At 37.9% G+C, this 24,167-nt stretch overlaps 1 protein-coding gene across 3 annotated transcripts in view; it reads right to left on the reverse strand.

Moving 5' to 3' along the window:
- Positions 1 to 24,167, reverse strand: part of kiaa0586 (KIAA0586 ortholog) — a 140,743-nt gene that overhangs the window by 41,434 nt on the left and 75,142 nt on the right. For all 3 annotated transcript variants that reach the window (XM_051867298.1, XM_051867296.1, XM_051867297.1), the window contains 6 exons: positions 16,516 to 16,712; positions 14,062 to 14,163; positions 9,120 to 9,206; positions 6,668 to 6,846; positions 4,978 to 5,087; positions 783 to 961 (listed from right to left, as the gene is read on the reverse strand). In XM_051867298.1, coding sequence (XP_051723258.1) covers positions 783 to 961; positions 4,978 to 5,087; positions 6,668 to 6,846; positions 9,120 to 9,206; positions 14,062 to 14,163; positions 16,516 to 16,712 — 854 coding nt within the window. The remainder of the gene's footprint in view (positions 1 to 782; positions 962 to 4,977; positions 5,088 to 6,667; positions 6,847 to 9,119; positions 9,207 to 14,061; positions 14,164 to 16,515; positions 16,713 to 24,167) is intronic.

Raw genomic sequence — 24,167 nt, forward strand, 5'->3', positions numbered from 1 at the left:
AGGTAATTGTGACTTTTTTCCTCACAATTCTGACTTTTTTTTATTCACAATTGCGAATTTATATCTCACAATTCTGACTTTTGTTTCTCAAAATTGCTAGTTTTTATCTCGCAGTTCTGACTTTATAACTGGCAATTGTGAAAGTCAGATAAAGTTGAGAGACAAACTGGAAATTCTGACTTTCACAATTGTGGGATATAAACTTGCAATTCTGCCTTTTTTTTCCTCACAATTGTGAGATATAAACTTTCACCTTTATTTATATAGCGCTTTTTACAATGTAGATTGTGTCAAAGCAGCTTTACATTGATAACTGGTACATTATTTGGCTGCACAGCAGCTCTTAAAAGAATAGTGTCAATGCAGGCAGATCAAAGCACTGTTGAATATCAAATGTCAAGTCAAATGTCAAGTGTGCTAAACTAGAAATTCCAACTTTTTTTCGCACAACTGCAAGTTTATAACTTTCAATTCTTACTTTATTTCTCACAATTGTGAGATATAAACTCGCAATTTTGAGAAAAAGAATTTTCAGACTTCATAACTTACAATTGCAAATATATATCTCGCAATTCTGATACTTTTCTCCCAATTGCAAGTTTATAACTTGCAATACTGACTTTATTTCTCAAAAATGTGAGAAATAAAGTCTGAAATTCACACAATTGTGAGATAAAAAGTTGCAATTACTTTTTTACATTTTTATTTTTTATTTTTTTTATTCCATGGTGGAAACAAGCTTCTATACAAATGAGACATGAACTATGTTTAGATGCCAGTACCTCTGGAGTATCCTGTGTTTGGACAGGGGCAGTAGATGCTCTCTGTGTCTCTCTCTGTCCCAGCATTACAGCAACGGTTTCAGCCAGCACTTCATTTACACACTGTCTTATGAGCTCAGAGTCCACTGGTACGCCTGTGTCCACAAACAACTGAAGACCACCACCGCCTGCGGCCTCCACTGCCACAAAAACACACAGAGACAGGAAGTTTACCTGGTGGATATGAGACATGGATGTTCGGCATACATAGAAGTGGTCAACTAAAATCATTTTCTCATTGCTGATATCTAAAAACATTAGACCAATCCTAACATAGCAGCTGTTGCCTTCTAAATGTTTCATATCAGTGTTGTTACTGTAAAAAAAATAAATACAATTATTACAATAAAAATGAAGCTAAATTACAACAAAAAAAACCCTAAAACTAATAAAAGTGACAAAAGCACATAACAAAATTACTAAAACTAACTGCAACTGATGCTATCTAATCATTTTCAAATGATTAGACTAATAATTAGACTAATCATTTGAATGATTAGACTAATCATTTTCAAATGTCTAATCATTTTCTAAGTGTTGTTATTGTTAAATAAAAGATAAAAATTGTTTAAAGCTAAATAGAAATTAAAAAAACTCCCAAACTTATTAAAAAACAACAACAACAACAACACATAATTACTAAAACTAAACTAAAATTAAAATGGAAAAATGAAAATCAAAGCCAATTCAAATTATGAACAAACACTATAATAGTATATAAATATAATACTAAAATAACTGTTTGTTTGTAAATGACGTGAAAAACATTTGCATCAATTCTGATTTATAGTCTTAATTAAATCATGATATTGTATATTTTAAATTATTTCAATAAAAAACTTTAGACAGATAAATATTTTTTAGTAATTACAATTCATTCCAGCCCACTTAAGAATATACACACACACATACACACACACACACGCACACACGCACACACACATATATATATATATATACATTCAGAGGGGAAGATAATTATTTGATCCCCTGCTGATTTTGTAAGTTTGCCCACTTATAAAGAAATGAGGGGTCTATATTTTTTATGGTAAGTTTATTTTAATGGATACAGACAGAATATCAAACAAAAAATCCAGGAAAAACACATTATATAAAGGTTATAAATTGATTTGCATTTCAGTGATTGAAATAAATATTTGATCCCCAAGCAAAACATGACTTACTAATTGGTGGAGAAACTCTTGTTGGCAAGCACAGAGGTAAGACGTTTCTTATAGTTGGTCACCAGGTTTGCACACATCTCAGGAGGGATTTTGGTCCACTCCTCTTTACATATCCTCTCTAAATCCTTAAGGTTTCTTGGCTGTCGCTTGGCAACTCGAAGTTTCAGCTCACTCCACAGACTTTCTATAGGATTAAGGTCTGGAGACTGGCTAGGCCACTCCATGACCTTAATGTGCTTCTTCTTGAGCCACTCCTTTGTTGCCTTGGCGGAATGTTTTGGGTCATTGTCATGCTGGAAGACCCATCCGTGACCCATCTTTAGTGTTCTGGCTGAAGGAAGGAGGTTCTCGTCCAAGATTTTATGGTACATGGCCCCGTTCATCGGCCCCTCAATGCGGTGAAGTCGTCCTATACCCATAGCAAGCCCCAAAGCATAATGTTTCCACCTCCGAGCTTAACTGTAAGGATGGTGTTCTTGGTCAGCATTTCTCTCCCTCCAAACATGGCGAGTTGAGTTGATGCCAAAGAGCTAAATTTTGGTCTCATCTGACCACAGCACTTTCTCCCAAGCCTTCTCTGAATCATTTAGATGTTCACTGGCACACTTCAGACGGGACTGTACATGAGCCTTTTTGAGCAGGGGGACCTTGCGGGCACTGCAGGATTTCAATCCATTGCAGCGTAGTGTGTTACCAATGGTTTTCTTAATGAATGTGGTCCCAACTGCTTTGAGATCATTTACAAGCTCCTCCCGTGTAGTTCTGGGCTGATCCCTCACCTTTCTCATCATCATCTTTACCCCATGTGGTAAGATCTTGCATGGAGCTCCAGACCGATTGCGATTGATGGTTATTTTGTATTTCTTCCATTTCTAATAATTGCAACATCAGTTGTCTCCTTCTCACCAAGCTTCTTGCTGATGATCTTGTAGCCCATTCCAGTCTTGATTTGTCTACAATCTTGTCCCTGATGTCTTTTGACAGCTCTTTGGTCTTGCCCATGGTGGTGGAATGGTTTGAATGGAAGATACAGATTCTTTGGACAGGTGTCTTTTATACACATAATGAGCTGACATTAGGAGTACTTTCTTAAAGTGACAGGACTAATCTGTGTTCGACATGAGCACATAACAATCTGTAGGAGGCAGAATTCTTGCTGGTTGGTAGGGGATCAAATACTTATTAATATTTCACTTGATATTTTGGTTGATATTCTGTCTCTATCCATTAAAATAAACCTACCATTAAAATTATAGACTCCTCATTTCTTTGTAAGTGGGCAAACTTACAAAATCAGCAGGGGATCAAATAATTATTTTCCCCACTATATATCTACTAAAAATGTCAAAAATCTGGAGTTTATTCCTATCGAATGCTTGTCTGATGTAGTAACAGTAACCAGTAAGGGTGGAACTTACTGAAATTTAATAAAAGCTTATTTTACACAATATTTGCTCAAAATATGCCATAAAATAATAAAGCAAAATGTGTTATATAATTTATAATAAATAGTTATTAAAATGTATATTTATGACTTGTTATCCACTGACAGGGCTGGTGGTGGACTAATACTGTAGATATTCTAACATAATTTTCTGGCTCTAAATGCTGACTAAAGCGTTTTGCTATATTTTTATTGACAAAGACAATAGAGGGGTTTAAAAGAAATGCAATGTGTTTTGGTTAATGGGATCAGGACAAAGCACAGTCCTGGATTCAAACCTGTATTTGAAACCACTAGGCCAGAGGCTCTGACCCTAATATTTAAAATTTCACATCAATTTAAAAAGCTAAAACTCTTAATGTGCATTCAAATAATAATAATAACGCATACACTTAATATCTACAATATTGTCATTCCCACAGTATTCCGAAGTTTCTCGTGAAGCACTTCAATTTGAGTTTGCCAGCAAAGTCAAATAACCAATTTGAGACCCGCTTTACCTCTCATCCAGTCTATTCTGAATTCTTGCACCCGTAAGCATTTTGGACCAGTGCTATTAAAAAACTAATATACAGAACTGACATTCTTGGCAGGGCCCTCATTTCCTTTTGTCTAGGGCAAGACTGGGTTCAAACACAAATACAGTTCCTCTACAGGAGGAAGAGTCCAGTCAGTCTGCGAATATGCTGACAACAGTTTGCTGCGAGCCTCCTCTGCAAATTTGATACATCATTGATCTTTCTATTAAACGAAAGCGAGAATTAATGAGGCAGGACCTCCGCACCAACTGAGCAGAAGTGACGCGACGGAGACGGAAGGATGGAGCGAAGGAGGAGTAGAGGGGCTGAGCACAAGCAATCGTGCTTTAATGAGGAAATACAATCTTGCTGCGCGCTGACACGCTTGACAAATGCGTGGCTCGCATTCGTAGACGCTATGAATCAAAATTATGAGCTTGTAGACTGGAACCTGGTGCAGCTGGACCATTCTTGCTGGTTTATGTCATGCGTTATTGATTGTGTTGTTGATTTTTAACATTGACCAGACACATTGGTGAAGATGTATGATGGCTGAACCGCAGACGGACAAACTTCTAAAGCTTGTGAACTGGGAGCTTTCAAAAGCGTTTAATGCCTAACTTGCACATTGCTTATTTTACGGTGGTAAAAAAGCCCCTATCCACCAAAGAGTACAAAATTAAACAGGTAATTATGAGATCAGCCCCTGGTTTAAAAGACAAGGCTTAAGCTAGTCCTAGACTAAAATGCAGGTTTGAGCTGTTTGAACTGAAAGTAACTTGTACTGACATATCTTAAAATATGTCAGTGCCATTGTTTTGTCTCAGTGAACATTTATAAAAGCTACTTAAATGCCCTAATTGAACTAAGGCCTAATCCTGGCTTAGGCTAAGCCCTGTCTGTGAAACCAGACCCTAGTTTAAAATAAGAAGAGTCACATTGTGAGATCAGAAGTTGCAATTAAAAAATAATAATAATAATAATAATAATATAAAAAAAAAAATTATCACCTATGTCTGATGTGACACTATTCTCCGGCTCTGACTGGCTGGCTGGATCAGTCTGGGTGGGCTGAGGGAACATTCCAGTGATCATTCTGGCCATGAGCTGTTGTTCCACCCTATGACAGAAATGACAACAATGAGAGTGCTATAGTGTCATACTATGATGACGTCATCAGCAATCTAGCCATTAAATACTTTAACTGATGCAACAATAAATGAAACTAAATTTAGCCCTGAACATTCAGTTAGTAAGCAAACATTCATTTAGTAGATCAATAGAAGGGCTTTTCACACTGCACTTAACCCTGGGTTATCTTCGTTCTAAACAATGCTTTTAACCCCGGGTAAAGGAACTTATAATTTAGATGCGGGTTTAGCACTGCTTTTTACCCGGGGTTATGAAGCCCTGCTCCGGAGCAGGGTTAGCACAACTTTTGCGATGTTAACCCTGTATTGCGGTGCCAAACTTGTACAGTGTGTAACGATGTGGTGTTAGAATGTTAGAGCCAGACGCTTAGCAACAGACAACCGCGTGCCTCATATTCACGTGCTTTTGACAGTAACATAAACACCTAACATTGTATATAACCAGTAAATTCAGCATTTGAGAGGAAAATTGCCAAATGCTGAGAGAAAATGCAACAATTTAAAGAGACTGTTTCATTCTTACCTTTATAGTTCAAAATGTCCATTCAGTATAAACTCGATAGTACAGACGGCAATACGAGGATGCTAGAGCTATGTAAACAGGTCGCGTGCTGTGTTTATCCAATCAATGACACTGACACCGCAAATATGCAAAAAAGAACGTTAACCCAGGGTTTAGGAATGTACTATGTGAAACGTCAGATTATGAAAATCCCAGGATTAATTGTTAACCCCGGGTAAATTATGAGCAGTGTGAAACGTGAAGCAAGATAAACCAGGTTCCCCTTTACCCGGGGTTTAGAATAACCCAGGGTTAACCATTTAAAGTGTGAAAAGCCCTAGGCTTATCCAAAGTGACTTACAAAACTCGCATTTCAAAGAGAAACCTGTGGTTAAGTGTTTTAAACCCACTGAATAAGGCCTTATATAATTAATATGTTTAATTGTACATGTTAGAGAAAATGACGACTTCGAACAGGAATATTAAAATGTGCTAAACTAGTGTATATATATATATATATATGCTAATGTATACACTATACACTAGTTTTGCACATTTCAGAGTCATCACTAAAATATATATATATATATATATGTTTTGATTGAAGGAAGCTATATGTTTTTGGGATTTAAGTAATTTGTATACTATATAATATACTTTTAATATTGTTTATCTGTATGTACACTACTGTTCAAAAATAAGATTTTTTGAAAGAAGTCTCTTTACTCACCAAGGCTGCAATTATAATTAAAAAAAAAATAATAAATCAGTAAATACTGCAACATTATGAAATATTATTACAATGTAATATGATCCTGTCACATGATCCTTTAGAAATCATTCTAATATACTGATGTGCTGCTCAAGAAACATTTCTTATTATTATCAATGCTGAAAACAATTGTGCCGCTTAATATTTTTGCAGAAACTGTGAGACATTTTATCTAAGGTACTCTGATGAATAGAAAGTTGTTTGGTTTCTTAATTGTTCTATCATTTTCATTTAACTGTGCAGCAGATGATATTTGACAGATAGCGGGGTCTCACCAATCCACCAGCCTGTTCTCCAGGGTCTCTCTCTGCTGGATGGTGCTCAGGATGGGCTCGGTGAGAGGGGTTGACTGGGAAGGCTGTGGGGGAAACGCTGGGCCGTGATACAGAGCAGCTGGAGGAGACGGCAGCCCGTTGAGCTCTATAGGAGAGTCTGGAAGTCCACCGAGTGTTTCCTGAATTTAACACAGCATTGAGGAAAATGAAGTCTTTGCAGTTTTATGATCTATATCTGCCAACATAAGGCTTTCTGAAGAGACTTACTGACAATCCATTACTGCAAAATCACCCCTGACAGCTCACAAGATCCGACATTTAACTTTCAACGCAAATGACAGCAAATAAAAGTGCACACCGTGCAGTAATGGCAAACATATGTTAGTATGAGCGCAATTTCACAGTGGTCATTACAGTCTTCAGAGAAGGGGAGGCTGGAGAGAAAGGGGGACGTTTGTCTTGTATAATTCCATCGCTGGATCCGCGAGCCAGCTTTCAACATTTCGGTCATTGGTTTGGATAATGTTCAGATTCCTTTGGCCCGGACTCAGGGAGGTCTGTGTAAGGAGCGATTAGCTCATTTCCAGTGGCCGGCCGCCAGAGAAAAAAAGAGAGAGAAATGCATTCTGCCAGTCGGGCGCTGGGCCCGTTTGAAGTTTATGGCTCCATCAGAACTGGCCGAGCCAAAGCTGAGGCACTGGAGACTTGGAGAAATGACATTTTAGGAGCTGGCAGCGATTCATGCCTGCAGTCCAAGAGAGAGAGACTGTTCACCGAGGTCTGGACTTAAGTAGCTGTGGCCTTTATTTGGTCGTTGGGAAAACTACAAGTGGGCCGAATACATGCCAGTCCTTGAAAAAACACTTAATTATATGCAACTGCTGAGCAACGTGCTTGAATTTTTATTGCTCTCAATCTTTGGAAAATGTTTATATTTCTGGACTCATAACTCCAATCTTAATTGCCATTCAAACAATTAGAGAGTCAAAATAAAAAGTAAGTAGGACTTTTCATGAAAATCTCTCTGATAGGTTGCTATGGTCTTCTGGCAGGTTGCAAAGTGCTTGGTCTCTAGGAATGACTCCATCTTTCAATGCAAATCTGTGGGATTTTTTTTTTTTTTACCAGTTTTATTGTCTACCAAATAAAAATCACTAACTTTAATAAGCTGCATGATTGGTAGCACAAATAAAGATAAGATTCAAACTTCTATAATTATTGAAATGTAATTATTTTGACTTTAAATATTTACAATTATAATATTTTATTATGTTAATATATTGCCACTACTAGTTTGGGTAAATAATAAAAAATAAAGCAGAAGTACCAAATATATCTTGTCTCTATGGGGGGAGCCTTTGAATATTGTCTTGGAAAATGGGGGGCCTCAGAGTCAAAGTTGAAAACCACTGAGATAAAGCCTCCAATTTGCAGACAACCTATGACTGAATGAAGAAAAATGCACATAATATACATGCTAACATTGAGTTTGTGAACCAGGACTGTAAAATATAATTTTTTCAAAGCATCTCTGATGCAAACCTTTCAAAATCCAACCAAACCTTTATTCTAACAGCAAACATCTGAAAACAATAAACACCTTCAGTTCATCGACGCAAAACAATTTCCTTCCACCGCAAAACCTCTGTTAAGCAGAGATCAGATCCAACTGAGCTTCATTTGTGGATGATGTTCCCTCTCAGACCAAAAGGGGTCACTGTGGAACAGCTCATGTGATTTAAAGTGCAACCCCCTCCATGATTCTTTATTCTCATTATAAACACTCTTTTTCCCAGCACCTTCCACAAAAGTGTGTGAGAGCAACACAGATTTGCCTGCTTCCACCTCCCGTCTAATGACTGCTATGCTATTTCGGTGCAAACTGACGCCTTGCCCTTGTACGACCGAGCGGGAGAATCGGCCTGACGCCCCATACGCCGGGCGTCCTGCACTGCTTGTTAGCGGCAAATATAAGGGGCTTATGTCTCCGTGTGCTTGCTTGAGCAAGCCGTGATGCGAGTAGAATTCCTGAACGGAAAAAAAAGAGTAATATCGGCAATATGCACCACACCCCTTCAATATCAATTCACTGAAAGGCCAATTTAGCAGCGCACATTGTAATTAGATTTTTTCTCAAACCCATGAATGATATTTTAAACTCTCATTCATTCTCTGGTCTTCGTTAATTAAAGAAAACGATGTTCTCCTTCACCCTTTGGCTCTGAAAATCTCATTATTGGAGCACTGAGCCATTGATGGCCAATATATCCGAGTAGGAGGAGACGTGGAGAATAGGCATTTGTAGTTGGGTCAAAATGCAAATGGGAGTAGGAAGTAGGAAACAGTGGATAGGGGCTGATACCCTCAGGGTGGACACCAGGCTGTGAAATGACCTTTAAGTTACAAGCTGGAGTGTGTGTGTGGGTTGAAATGTGCTTTTAATTGAATGTACCTGGCTGATGTCGGCTACGGCCAAGAAATTGGTTCCGGGAATGATATTTTCCTCCTGATCTTCACCAGCATTCGGTTCCTCGGCGGCCTGGGAGGCAATGATACGGAGACAGAGGTCAGGAAGTAATTCCGTGTCTGGAAATTACAAAATTCATCAACAACTGAGGAGATTAGATAGTTCTAAGTGTGTGAGTTAATAAGGATAATGTTGACAGGCTGAAATAAGAGATGATACTTGACCATAGGATAGCGTGGAGTTGCAATGAAATGGAAATTCACCCAATCTATTTTTTGAAAGCATGTGGATTTTATTGTGAACGATTCATCCATGCATGTGTTTCATAAAAATCGTAATGTTTAATCAAATGCCATCTGATGAAACAACAGACTGAAGTATGCTAAAGCTGCAAGCTCGCATTCATCTACCTCAATTTTTGAGTGCAACCAACATTAACATCTATTTCACTCGTACGTACGTCACGATACAGAAGAAAATATTTATCACTACTTCCATTTCATCACAACCTTAAAGAAACAGTTTCCTCAAAAACAAAAATTCTGTTATCATTTGCTCACCCTCATGTCATTCCATGAGACGTTTTGAATAACGACAATCTGTGCCTTACATAAAGCCTCAAAATATAGTGTAAAAGTCAAATGGATTACGATTATGGTGCTGTTATGATGTCCTTTTTGGAGCTTGACAGCCCATGATCATTGTACGTCTTCATTTATATGGAAAAGAGGAGCGTGAACATTCTTAAAAACATCTCCTTTTGTGATCCACTGAAGAAAGAAAGTCATACAGGTTTGGAAGAACACAAGGGTGAGAAAATGTTGACAGAATTTGTAATTTTAAAGTAAACTATCCCTTTAATTGTCCAAAAAACCCCACCATGTTCTGACACGGCTCCTCAAATGGCGGTAATCGCAGACGTGCAGCTGATCACACACACATACATAATACAATAAAACGCTGTCTCATCAACCAATGTCATATCCTCCGATCTTACAAGACAGATTCAAGAGTGTCTTTACATGGTATCCCTACAAAGACTCAATGACTCATTCAGTGCAAGGACATAAACTGTAACTGTTTAAGAGGTGTGTGTGTGTGTGTGTGTGTGTGTGTGTGTGTGTATGTGTGTGAGAGAGAGAGAGAAAATCACGCATCAGTTTTCCAGGTCTTTGCAGCTAAGCCTCGTCTCCATGGTAACGGAGAGAGCTGGTCTGCTCATGTGAATGAGAGGTACGGGCATGCTGAGTACGCGAGACAGAAAGTGTTATACTCAATGCTTCTTTTGCAATGTCTTCCTAAAGCACTATAATAGATTTTACAGCTCTTTTCTCACAATTTGTATCATTTATACAGTAGTTTTTGTATTTTATCCTGGATAATACATGAAGAAATAGATGTTACATCCAATTATTACACAGCTCTCTGGAATACATGCTTCTTATTAGTCAGTCACAGCATTCTGCACTCAAATATTCATACATAACAGATCAATAAACTTACTTACACTACTGTTCAAAAGTATACGGTCAGATTAAATTGTAATAATATCTCACAGTATTACTGTTTTATTGTATTTTTGATCAAATAAACGCAGCCTTGGTGAGAATGTTACTTCTGTCAAAAATTTAAAAAATAGTACCAACCCCAAAACAGTTGTGTTGCTGTGTTAGTTACATCACTCTGCAATCTTTTTCTTCTTATATTAATTATATTAATATAAACTTATATTAATATTTCATTTACATTTATTTATTTATTTAGTAAGCAGCTGTGTAACAGGCAAGATAAAGTACAGTCAGTCACAAAATAAACCTCGTCGGGATGACACAAGATCATTCTTGATAACTCTATCCTAGTTTATTTTGTGATAAACATTGTTTTTTGTGCCATTACCCCTTACTTATGTTGTGTGTGTGTGTGTGTGTATGTGTGTGGAGTGACTCCATCGGAGCTGCGGAAAACAGACGAGACTGCAGCAAACGTGCTGCAGTGAGCTACAGAAACACTATATTACTTACTATTCTGCTCACAAACATTTTCACAATCACACTTGCACTTAAAAATAGCTGGAACTGAAAAGAGCAATTGGTAATTTTGCAGCTAAACTGCAAATTAAAGGAGTTCACACATTCATTTACAAATTCTTTCTTCTGTGGAACATAAAAGGAAGGATTCAGTTCAAAAAAATGGTTTGATTCATTCATGAGTCAGTGGATTCAGATTGATCAGAACTCACTGATCCGGTTGCAACAGTTAATAGTTGACGAAATAGAAAGAATAAGTCTTGAATAGAAAGAATCAGATGACTTCAGAGGACTTGATTATTGTGCTTGAATCCACTTTTATGATAATGTTATGGTGCTTTTTGAGTCCTTGAAAGTCCACATCCTTAGTCACAGTTTTGTGTCCCACACAGGGCTTGACATTAACACTTAATAGGGGGTCTTTTCAACCCGTCAAATGCGTGTGGATTTCAGCAGTGGTGTGTAACGCAGTCACTCCTACTAGCCACTTTGGTGGGTTGAATTTTATATATAATACTGTATATATAAAATTTTTCAATTGTAGTCTTTTAAAAAAGCATCTGAAATAATAAACTAAAGTGCATATGTTGTCAAAAAAATATAGATTTTTTGATACATATCCATACTGAAATATCTGAAATGCTTCCAATACTAATTTTCCACAGATATAAGATACCAGCTGAGCTTTCTCGCTCTCTCATCTCTCCGACAGCGAGTTGACACACAAACCCGCCTCCCCTCACTCACTTGTTTCATTTGCTCTGAATGAATATTGTCGGTGTTACAGGGCTTGGATTCCGGCGTGGGATTATTTTACTCATTCCTGCAGATTTTGTGCTCGCATCCAAAGTGTGCGCACATAAAGCCGCCTCTCAGTACTAAATTGAGATTTGTTTGGCTGCTTATTGTGCTTAAGTAGTCAAACGCACACAAAATAATGTCAAAATGCCAGTCTTGGCAAGTATTCACAGTCAGTTATGTTTTAAGTGAACGTAAACAGTTGAGAAAGAAAACGCATGTGTAACAGTATAATGGTATAGTTCGTCAGGTCTTAAAGTGACAGCAGCCTAATAATCCTGCTGCCAAATTATAGCCAGTGAATGGCTAGTAACTTTGGAAAACCACTAGCCACAGTGGCTGGTGAGCAAAAAAAGTTAATGTGAAACCCTGGTCTGATGTAAGAAAGAAAGTCCTACAGGTGGAGTAATCAATGACAGAATTTTCCTTTTTGGTGAACTATCCCATTATGTTTGTAAGATCTACAAAAATCAATCTATCACAATATTTTCTCAAAGAACAAAAGTGGGCTTTGTAACAGTATGAACCAGTGGTGACTGCAATGCACTCAAAATGTCAAGTCTCAGAGGACGGAGATATCATATGTTTTAAGCACAAGCACTGTGAGACTTCTTAGTCATATTTCATTCCCTCTGTTTGACAGGCCTCAGGCCTGGTGGGAGTGAAGTGTACAATTTAAAGCATGTTTTGTGAGAGCGTGTGTGAGTGTATGTCCTTGCCCGTGCTTTGTGTGCGTGTGTGGGTGGATGGAGGCTGGGGTCTGCCAGTCTGATGAGTCAAGGGCATTAACTGGGCACAGACAGAGTGCTGAACGCAGCCATGCTGAGCTGACAGACCAGAACACCTCTGCCGAGCTTCATCAGACACACAAACTGAGGGGAAGACGCATCCGTTTGCACACACACAAATACACTGACAACTGTCCAAACCTTTAAGAATGTATTACTTATGTATTTGTTTATTTAAATGCAAAAAATGATATTTATTTACTTACTTAAACATGTATTTAAAATAAAATAAAAAAGCATTTTTTAAATTAAATTAAGTATTAGTAAATATTTAGAAAAGAGTGAACTATAGTACTCTTAAACTGGACATTAATTATTTACAATTTTCTAAATGGTCTACAGATTAAAAAAAAGTCTTATTTATTTTCAAATGTAAAATGTATTTTATTTATTTCTTTATAATGTATATTTTTTATATTTAAATATATTTGATTTGATTTGAAAATTAAATAGTAGAGTAGATTACGCTGCTCAACAGGACACACTAAATCTTCACAATATTCTAAAGCTTTATGTGTTCCTTAAATTTAGTGAGAATGCGACTAATTGTGAACTCGACCTGAACTCGACCTGAACTCCAAGTCAAAAAAGCAAATGCATCCACAAATTAACTCGATGGATTCTAGCGTAAATGTAGAAGACGTGTTTCTACGGTTATTTCTGTAGAGCTGTAATGATTACTCTGATGCTAACAGCGGTAGGCAGACCACAGAGAGGCTTTGTCCTCCTAGACGCTTGCTCAGAATCTGCTAACGAACCGACAAAAAAGCAACGGAGCTGCATCTGTTGCCTAGCAACCAGATGTGAATGGCTGAGGTCGGGATTGGAGGAGTAAGAGCAGAAAACGCTGGCGGCAAAGTCCCCCCTGAAACATTATACATTCAGCTCCATACACACATGCAAACGCACACACCTCATCCATCTTCATCCGCTTGGGCAGGTTCTGAGAGCACGAAGGCGCATGCATGCACGGCTTGGCAAAAATCAATGGCAGTGCGATGAGAAATGCAAACCTGGCCCTTATAGCACTACAGCATACTGGAGCACAGCCAAAATTTAATGGCATAATATCCATCCATTCTCAGAACTGAGCCAAGACAGCTGGTGTATGAATACACACACACACAAGCAAATGTACATGTTAGAGGACATTCTGGGTGTATGATCAATCTGAAAGCCTGCAAAACTATAAGCTATTGCTCTGGTATAAAATTGAGATGGAATTTGGAGTAGTGCTGCTAAGGCCAAGCAAACCATTTCATTTTCAAATAATAAGGGTCTGCTTAGTGTTGTTGGTGATTTGGGAGGTTTTACATGAATGGAAGGTGGAGGAAGGATGGTTTCGGCTGGAATTGACGGTGTAGAAGAAGCTGGACTGCTGCACAGATCACTCTCAATGTTCACAGCAGGCTGGACCTGCAAACGAAACACAAATGTGTTTTAATTAAAACAGTATGTGGAATAAAAGCTACTTCAACTTGCAGTAGGAAAGTGAAACTGTCAGATGTGTGATGCAGTTTGTCTCATTTTTATGCCACCAAAGAAAGTGAAATACTGTGCGAAGTGACAAAACCAGCAAAACTTGATGGACAAAATCATTTGAAGATAAACATACAGCTATGAGGAGTGGGATTTTTGGACCAATGACATCTCACTGTGGACGGAGCTATTTAGCATGATGCAACAAACACACACTACTGTTCAAAATTTTGTGGTTTGTAAGATTTATTTATTCCTGTGATGCAAAGCTGAATTTTCAGCATCATTACTCTAGTCTTCAGTGTCACATGATGAACAGAAAGTTTCAAAGAACAGCACTTATTTGAATTACAAAATCTTGTGTAAAATTATTTATAAAACGGTTAGTTCCTGTCCTTGATTCTGATTGGTCAACAGCTGTGTTTTATTCAAGATAAAACACGGCTATGACCGCTTCACCCAACGGTTCTGTGTATCACTACACAACACCCTTAGCAACGTAAACTGTATGTTCTCAATTGATATTGTTCATTGAAGCTTACTGTATTATGTAGAAGAGTATTGTGAGAAAAAGATCGAGTGAGTGAGTTTATTACCTGCATTCAGATTTAGCATTTTCCTTCAGGTCAGTCCTATGTTCATAATACAAAATATGTTTAAATGTCCGCTGCAATATCTTGTCCTTTTAACAGTTAAAGGTTTTTCCCGTGACTGACAGCATTTGTCAGTTGTGTCTTGTTCTGTTTTCACAACAATTCAGTCTTTTCAATGTAAAAGTCTTCGCTACTGACTGACACACTCATAAAGACAGTCTTTGCTGCCATCTAATGGCGTAATAATGTAACTTCTTTTGCTGTTCACAGTCATGGACTATTTTTTTCCGTAATTTTACTTCATGAAAGTTGCAATGATACATATTTTTTGGCTTTAATATTTGTATTGTGTGGTAACCGTTTTATAAAAGCAATAAGGTACTCGAGGCTAGTGCTGTATCGTGAATAGGTCACGGCTTCGCTTCGTGCCTAACAACGCTCTTCAGCCGTGACTTATTCACGATACAGCACAGCCTCTCGTACCTTATTGCTTACGTATTTACTGTCACTTTTGATCTTTATGTGTCCTTGCTCAATAAAAGTATTAACTTCTTTAAAAATCCCAAACTTTTGATAGCGTTAATAACAAGCAAAAAGAAAGAAAATGTTGCACGGTACTTCTCACAATCATTGCTTGTTAGGAAACAAAATCACATTAAAAAAGAAGAAACAATTTATCATCTCTCACACTACTATCATACTAATTGGCTAGCTCACAGTGTCATTACTTGCGTTCATATACTTAATTGTAATAGCAACAAAAATGTCCCCAATCACACTACTGCACTGCTGAGATACTATGGTTCCAGCTCTTATGCCAGGTTTTCATATACTCCATTTGCAGTGTGTTTGTGGCGCATATTTTTTTCTGTGCCCGTGTTAACAGGTTAGAGCATTTACACTGCACACAGATGCGGTACGGCCAGTCCGTTGCAGGATTGGTGCGGTGCAGCAGTGCAGCGTTTGTTGCACGCGCTGAATTAAAATGACAGTGCATGGTTTGTGGTCAATATGAACACAGATTGACATAAAAATTTAGTAATTTCACCATAAATGCATGTATTTAAAAAGTATACTATTTTTCACAGTCATCTTATTACTTTAAGCCCAGGGTAAAGCAAAGAAATGAAGCAAAACACTTACCAGCAGTTGCAGAAATAACTAAGGCGGTCAAATTTATATCTAAAGTATATATTTTTAATGTGAAATACACTACACAGCATGTTATGTGACAGGCTGGTGGTCGGAGAAGTACACTCGGAACAAGAACACTACAATAGATGAGGATTCGTCTAATCAGCGAGGTGGAAAAACAAAGTGTTGACCCGAAAGGCCCGTGTCAAAAATATAAACATTTAAACATGAAAGAAAAGGCATGGGAGACAATTTCTTCGGCTGTTGGTGTGGATGGTAAATTAGTTTAAAATGTTTTTGATAGCTACTAAAGTTTTTCATAAGAGAAGTGTCATGTTTAAATGTTTTATTACACTTGCTTGAGCATCTTAATATATAAATCTGTATAGAAATAATGAAAAGAATATTATATTTATTGTGTTTAAAGCCACAGATCAGTAGCACACCGCAAACGGGTCTGTTGTGAAAGCACAATGAGCGTGTGCTGATGCTACCCCGTATACGTAATACAATACGTACTGCATACACACTGCAAACAGAGTATGTGTGAACCTGGTGTTACCTGTATTTTGAGCTGTGGGGTCCGTTTCTTCCTTTCTGACTGGACCTCCAGTAAGATAGTGTTGGGTTTCCGAATAACAGGAGCAGGTTTGGGTTCAGGAACAGTGATGGGAGGGAAGGACGTTGTTACGGTGGCTGGTTTGTCGCTAATGATGACCCGTGAAGGCACTGGGGCCTGGCCATCCACTCTAGGCTTACCTAAAGAGATACAAGGAGTAGTGCTTGATGATCTGGGACTGTAACCAAAAGGTTAAAGGTTCTATAACAAGTTGCATTCTAAATTGCACTTCAGAAAGTAATGACATGTGAAATCGATTTTGCGTTGCTTGAAGCGCCTTTGTACATTACAGTTTTGTGCACGCAAAATGACTGTTTATTTACTCAAAAAAAAAAAAGAAAGAAAAAAAGTCAGTTTTTCAGAGATTGGAGATTAATGAACATGTCTGGAGAGTAAAACATTACCAGGACAACAAATGGTGACATTGAACACAAAGTCTCCATCCCCCTCTGTTCCACAGGATGCGTGAGTGAACTAGCAATACACTTCGGCAGCGTAAATGCGCCTCTGCCAAACCCCTAAAGTGTGCACATCCATCGCCCTGATGCAGCGCAGATAACATCAACACGCTGTTTACAGGCAAGGGCACAACGTGACCCCAATACTCACGCAAGAGGGATATTAAAGACAGAGGCACTCCTGCAGATGGAGCCCACACACACACCTACTCATTACTTTATCTTTCACCACACCGCAGAGCGACTGTAAAGGACGTCCACGGTACTTTAAAGTGCCGTGTCAGCCCAAAACACATTCGCACACATCTGGCCGAGCGGGAGGCCGATCTGGCAACATGATTGGCATCTGTTCTGCAATGGGACCGTGAGACAAACAGGTTCAGCCAGAGTGCGCCAGCGTAGGTTTGTGTCATTCCCGTTCGTAGGAAAAGCAGGTTACGGACGCACATGCCCCATTACATAGAGATGCGAGTCTGGCCTCGGCACATTAACGGCAAACGAGGAGGCTGACATTAGCATAAATCTGCTGCGAGCGCCGCAATCTGTTTTTCCCAGCCTTCCATGCAAAGCAGGGGAAACATAAGCTTTACGATTTCCATAATTTGGCTGAAGGGCATCCAAACAGTGGCTCAGGAGCAAGAAGCACTGACTCATCTGGAATGCACAAATACTTCTGATAGTAAACATGTGGGCTCCGCCGAAGGAAAGCTTGAAAGGAGGCGTTTGTACTCCAGAACCTCAAGAGAGTGAACGCTCTGAAATGCGAAACCAGATCGGACAGATTAGCTCAATGATGGACAGTAAGAGATGCTATTACGGGCTATTCACAAACCAGAGAAGCCCCAAGGCATGCAAGGAAACAAAGACCCAAATGAAGGGACAGAATTCACAGCCCCCAGAATGCTTGGGAATAAGTCCAAGAGTATGTAAATCATTGACTTTACTGGACCCGAGAACATTGCAGCAGGAGACCAGGGAAAGAAGATGGAGAGAGCGATGATGAGATGATTATAACAAAATAAATGCACATAAATATGTGCGTGCACGCCCTGCTTCTGCAACCACATGCAATTTCAAAGCAACAAATGAAGTCACGTCTTCACCACTGGGGCTACCACCAGAGCAATTTCATCTACAATCAATAAAGTATAAGAATTCACCTCAGAGACGTTAAGACATGGTGAGCACGGGCTGCTCAAAGCATCTCTGGCATGCAAAAGCGGCAATCAGTATGTGAATTACAAGTCTTTCTTTATCAATACATTTTTGGGGTTGTAAGCCATTTAGAAACTGAATTAACAATGACTTGGAATGAATCTGAAATGAGGTTGCAAACATGAATTCTGAAATGCAATTCACTAACTGAAATCAATTAAAAGGAAATTGACTTAAAATTTTTTAGACCGACAGACAGACAGATAGATAGATAGATAGATAGATAGATAGATAGATAGATAGATAGATAGATAGATAGATAGATAGATAGATAGATAGATAGATAGATAGATAGATAGATAGATAGATAGATAGATAGATAGATAGATAGATAGATAGATAGATGGATGAGTGGCCAATTCAATTCAAATTTACATTCATGAATTGAAAGGGAGCCAATTATTCAATTCTGAATCTTGCACAACCATGTTATTATATAAAGAAATAAAAAGTATCATTAAAACTCTTGAGTTTGACTAAAAATAGTAATGCTGCTATAAATGGTATGAACTAACACTTCTCTTGATCGTTGCTGTGTTGATTCGACTGCCACTTTCTATTCTCTGCAGTGTAGAACTTGCTAAGCAGATTTGCGGAGAGCTTGCCTGCTGTCGTTCATGTGTAACTGTGACTCGGGGGCCGTCTGTGGATGAGCCGCACCGAACATCTGCAGCAGATGAAAGGCTCTCTCACCATTCCCATGGGGCACTCTGCAATCCCCACTGTCATCCCCGGAGAGTCACGGAAGAAGGGGAAATTAGGCCAGCTCTAATCTACAGCCCTCCAGAGACCCAGTCTGAGCCTTGGCGAGTCAATCCAATCCAGGCTGGGCCAGTGTGGACCCTCTCCTTCACAGATACCCCGCACACAACTGCAGAAGTGGCTGGGAAGTTTTTAATAAGAGTCTGGAACTTTCCACTTGGGTTCCGTTCACACATTTAATGTGACAGGAAATAGGACAGCCACAGGGATGACACTGGTGGATGATTAAGACGCCTTGGGAATCGCCTAGACTGGTAAAAGATGCTTTTGGTTGATGTGGGGTATTAAAGAAGTTATTAGGAGATGCTTCACTTTCGTTAGATGAAAGTTAGACAGGTCTGATAGCTGCGATTTGGGGAATGAGATGGTGGCACTCTGAAATATAATACGTGTCTAACTTACTTAGCACTTTAAATAAAAAATAAAAAAACGTCTCTGCAGAGAAGACCAGCTTAGACTGGGCTGACTGATTGGTAAAGAGTTTTGGGCCAGTCTGGGCAAATATCAATGATTAGATCATGTATGTGCGGTTAGCAGTATTTGCAAACATAAATATTTGGTTTTCTGTGATGTTCTGACCATTATTTTTCCCCCTTATTCTGTTGAATTCTTCTTATGCAAATATGTCAAGTTAATGCTATCTAGCTGGCAGGAATAGATAGTTTTATCAAAAATGTGAGAAAACTATGGAAGAAAAAAACTTGGAAGAAAACTGTTTAAATAAAAATACTTTCATACATAGGGATTAAAATGTTTCATTAGAGTATGTCACAATATGAAGATAGTAATATTACTAAAAGATGTTTTAAAAATGCAGAAAAAAGTTAAAAAGCATTATAATTAATAATTATGTAAATAAATACATAATGTATTTAAATAAATATGCTTTGTAGTAGAACCGATGAAAATGGTGTAAAAAATAAATATAAATAAATTAAAGTAAAATAAAAATAATAAAAAGTATAAAACAAAACAAAACAAAAAAATAAACCCTTATTGTTAAGCTTTGCCCATCATGAATTTCCAGGCTGGGTTATGGTAATTAGTGCTGGTTTGATATAGGTCTAGGTAGGTCATCATGCATTGTATTTCCCAGCTGGTGAAGCTGGTCAACCAGCCTTATCTTTCTGGTGAAACAGGTTGAATAAGTAAGTCTTGCTAATGTGCAGCTATGCTGGCCTGGGATGTAACTCTCCAGGACTAAGAGTCAACAATTCAGGAATATTTCTGCAATAGTTAAAGGGGTGGTTGATGATTTTACTTTTTTAACTTTAGTTAGTGTGTAATGTTGCTGTTAGAGCACAAACAACATCTGCAAAGTTAGGACGCTCAAAGTTCAAAGCAAAGGGAGATATTTTCTTTTAAAGAATTCTCTGTTTAAGCACTACAACAAACGGCTGGTAGGGACTACAACGAGCTTCTTCCCGGGTTAGTGACATCACTAACCCTAAAATTTACATAAACCCTACCCCCGAGAACATGCAACAAAAGGGTGAGGCCATGTTACTGCATTACAGTATGTAACACAAATGCAATAGCATGTCATAAAAGCAAGACGCCAACATAAGTAACCGTAACCGTAATTAAACTAAACTATACCTGTTCTCTCTTCATGCAGCATATATTCTCCGGCTCTGTAGGATCTTACAACAGATCCCACACGAGCGATTTATAGATTATCATGACAGAATATGCTAATCAATGACATTAATATAGTTAACTCCACATCAGCTACATAAATTAATCAACTAAACATTCAGAAGCGTCCTGTTGCATTCTACATGTCACTTTTTCTTGAGTCTCTCCATCATTGTCTGACTTCGGTTTGAACACAAAAGGCTGAACAGTTTCTGACATTTTCAGTGAGTCTGCATGAGGTAATCGGAGCTGTTAACACAAGCTCTTGAAACTTCGCCCTCTTCTTGGGAGCAGCAGCTCATTTGCATTTAAAGGGACACACACAAAAACTGAGCGTTTTTGCTCACCCTCAAAAAGTGACAAATTTAACATGCTATAAAAAATTATCTGTGGGGTATTTTGAGCTAAAACTTCACATACACACTCTGGGGACATCAGAGACTTATTTTACATCTTGTAAAAGTGGCATTATACGACCCCTTTAACTTTTTAGACACATGAAATGTTAAAGTTTTAGACAATGTTAGTGTTAAATAAAATTTAAAACAAAACAAAGCAGAACATAAAGCTAATGTTTAATCAGTGTTGGAGAAAGTTACTTTTAAAAGTAATGCATTACAATATTGCGTTACTTCCTAAAAAGTAACTAATTGTGTTAGTTACTTTTTATGAAAAATAATGTTACATTACTTTTGCGTTATTTTTTAACTAATTTTTGCTTAATAGTATGGCTGAATTTGATCAATGAAGGTCAGCAGCAAAGACACTGGTTAATAAAGTGAGATTAAATACATAAAGTACATTTGTATAATTTAATATAGTTAATTATTACAAGTTTGACTAAAATTCTGAGATTGCATTTCACTGTTTTTATTAATTTTGAGGAATACTGAATGTTTTCGTGCAAATGAGCTGAGCAAATGCATGTTAACATTTACTCTAAAACTACAGTAACCATCATGTTAACATAGCGCACACAACACCTCTGCACTTTATTTCTCTCAACATGGGGACAGAAGAGCTGTCAGTCAATAAATGTGAAAAAGAAAGCTGCATTACTTATTTGAAAAAGTAACTTAGATATTTTGCTGTAAACTGAAAAAGTAATGCACTACTTTACTAGTTACTTTAAAAAGTAATCTGATTACATAACTCAATTTACTTGTAATGCGTTACCCCCAACACTCTGTTTAATGTTAACATTTTAGCAACTTTCGCACAGTTATTCCTTTTCAATTTCAATAATTCACCTGGTAGTGAAAGGAACTGCAATACGACTATGAAGTGAGTTGAGTGTCTATGACGGCGATCAGGGCCACTGCACTGCAGATGTGATTAGAGAGTCTTTGTTCACTTCAGCTTAGCTCAGATCAGAGGTCAGTCCAGCATACGGGCAAAATGCTGTTTCAAACATTACTAGGCCATTTTCCACAAGTTCATTTTCTTCTCAATACCCTGGACCACAATTCCGGAAACATTTGAATACTGTAAACAGCTTTAGCAGTGCAAAGGTGCTTCGTCAGTGCCATTTTTTCATGTGATACCCTTAATTACCTCTTCAGTCCATTGCAGAAAATAACGATGGCAATTCAGCTGTAACCAAACTAATGGAACGTTTCGGCGCCAGGAGGTCATAATCCTCAAAAAGAAGGGGGTAGGGGATAAAAAAAAACTAATCAACTCATAATACGAACGCTTTCAAAATGTTTTCAATTGGCTATTTGCAATTACTGCCCTAAAAAGTCCCCTCGTAAAGCACGACGCTGTTTTCATACATATGGCTGTTTGGGCTAATAAACAGAATTACCTCCAACCGCACAAGGTCGGACCTGAGACGGAGCTTGCAGTGATTGGAAGTGGGAAAATGAGAGCGTAATAGAAAGGCATTAATGTCCCTGACAGTGAAGTGATTAAACGAGACCGGCATAGGAAGGCTTTTTAACGAGTGGAGAGGCAGTCGTAATTAAGAGCTAAACTCACACCGCTGAAATGTCGTCTAATTAAGTCCATTCTTTAATGCTGCCGTGTGCTCAGAGCCAGCCGGAGGAGAGACACTTTATGACTGCAGTATGTGGAGGATGTCGCATCCATTCATGCCGCGTTGGACGTCTTTGTTTCAGAATTGTCAAAAGGACACAGTCATTGATCCTTTATGTATGTATGTCTTGAAACCTAGTTTTCTGATGCAAAATACAGCTCAAATCAGTTACTCATGAGATTACAATTACGACAAAAATAAATCTACAGGTCATCCAAGTTGGACTTCAAGACTGAGTTGGATTGGAGTAAAGTTTGCCAAGACAGCTTTGTTTTAGCTGAATCCATGCAAATGAACAAGTAAAGGTTAAAAAAAAAAAGCAGTAAAGGATCTCTAGCTCAGGTTTCATAGAGATTTTTACCAATAATTTCCCAAGACTTTTTGAGGGAAATATTCATGACCTTACGTTCCATGAAACATCTCTATATACACACATGTAAAATAAGAATAAAAATCCAGGTTTAAATCTGCCAGAGCATGTCTTAAAGCCACAGTATGTCATTTTTGCAGCTAGACGTCACATATTAAAAGCAATAACATAAAAAAGGCGTAGCTTGATAACGCTGTGAAAGAGCGGGTAATGATGGGAGTTGTCGTGTTCACCTCCACTGCCGATGAAAATCAATCCAACGGGACTCACAAATCATGTTCATGGATAAGGTAATGAAATAAAGTTTTATAACGTTATGTTTGACCACATGATATTATTTCATTCTAATGAATTAGCTGCAAATAACAATGTTTAATGGTAAATTACTACTCATACATGTCACTTTATTTATCTAATTAAATGGTGATTAAATTAAATGGTAACTCAGCACAGTTTTACGTGTTCAAAACAATCAATCATACTAAAAGTATTTTTAAACATACTAATAGCATTTGCAAAAAGGCTGACTTACTATTTATGTATAACACATACTGTATTTAATTACACTGCCATATATTTATTAACCAGACTTGTTAAACAGCGATAGGAAATGCCACACTGATATTGATCCTCGTTTTATTTCTCCTCTTGTCCCAAACTCTTTTTGGGTCATTTGATTCACCCATACCTTTACATTTCTTGGAGTTGTCTTTGGCAACAGAATCTGCTGCAAACGATAATGAATTATTGTGGTCTACAGTGTGAAACTGTGTGAAACAACAACAGAGTGCTGTGCTAGACGCTACAACTACTACTTTTTCATGAGACTCACTGTGTTGCCATGGTTTCTACGGCAGTGAAAGAAACCACTATCCTCGGAAACAGAGGATAACGTAGACATGACACATTGACAGGGATATTTGGATATTTTATATTGACATTGGGAGGTTTTTGGATATTTTAATGCAAAAATCTTACAAATTATGACTTAAACTAAAATGAATGACAAGCTGTGTGGTTTAAAACAAAATAAATAAAAACTGCAACTGTGCCAGACATAACTCCACACAGAGAATATGTCGTCACATGACGCGAAGGATTGCCTGAACGTAAT

The sequence above is a fragment of the Ctenopharyngodon idella genome, chromosome 17 (assembly GCF_019924925.1).
Source record: "Ctenopharyngodon idella isolate HZGC_01 chromosome 17, HZGC01, whole genome shotgun sequence".
Classification (NCBI taxonomy): Eukaryota; Metazoa; Chordata; class Actinopteri; order Cypriniformes; family Xenocyprididae; genus Ctenopharyngodon; species Ctenopharyngodon idella.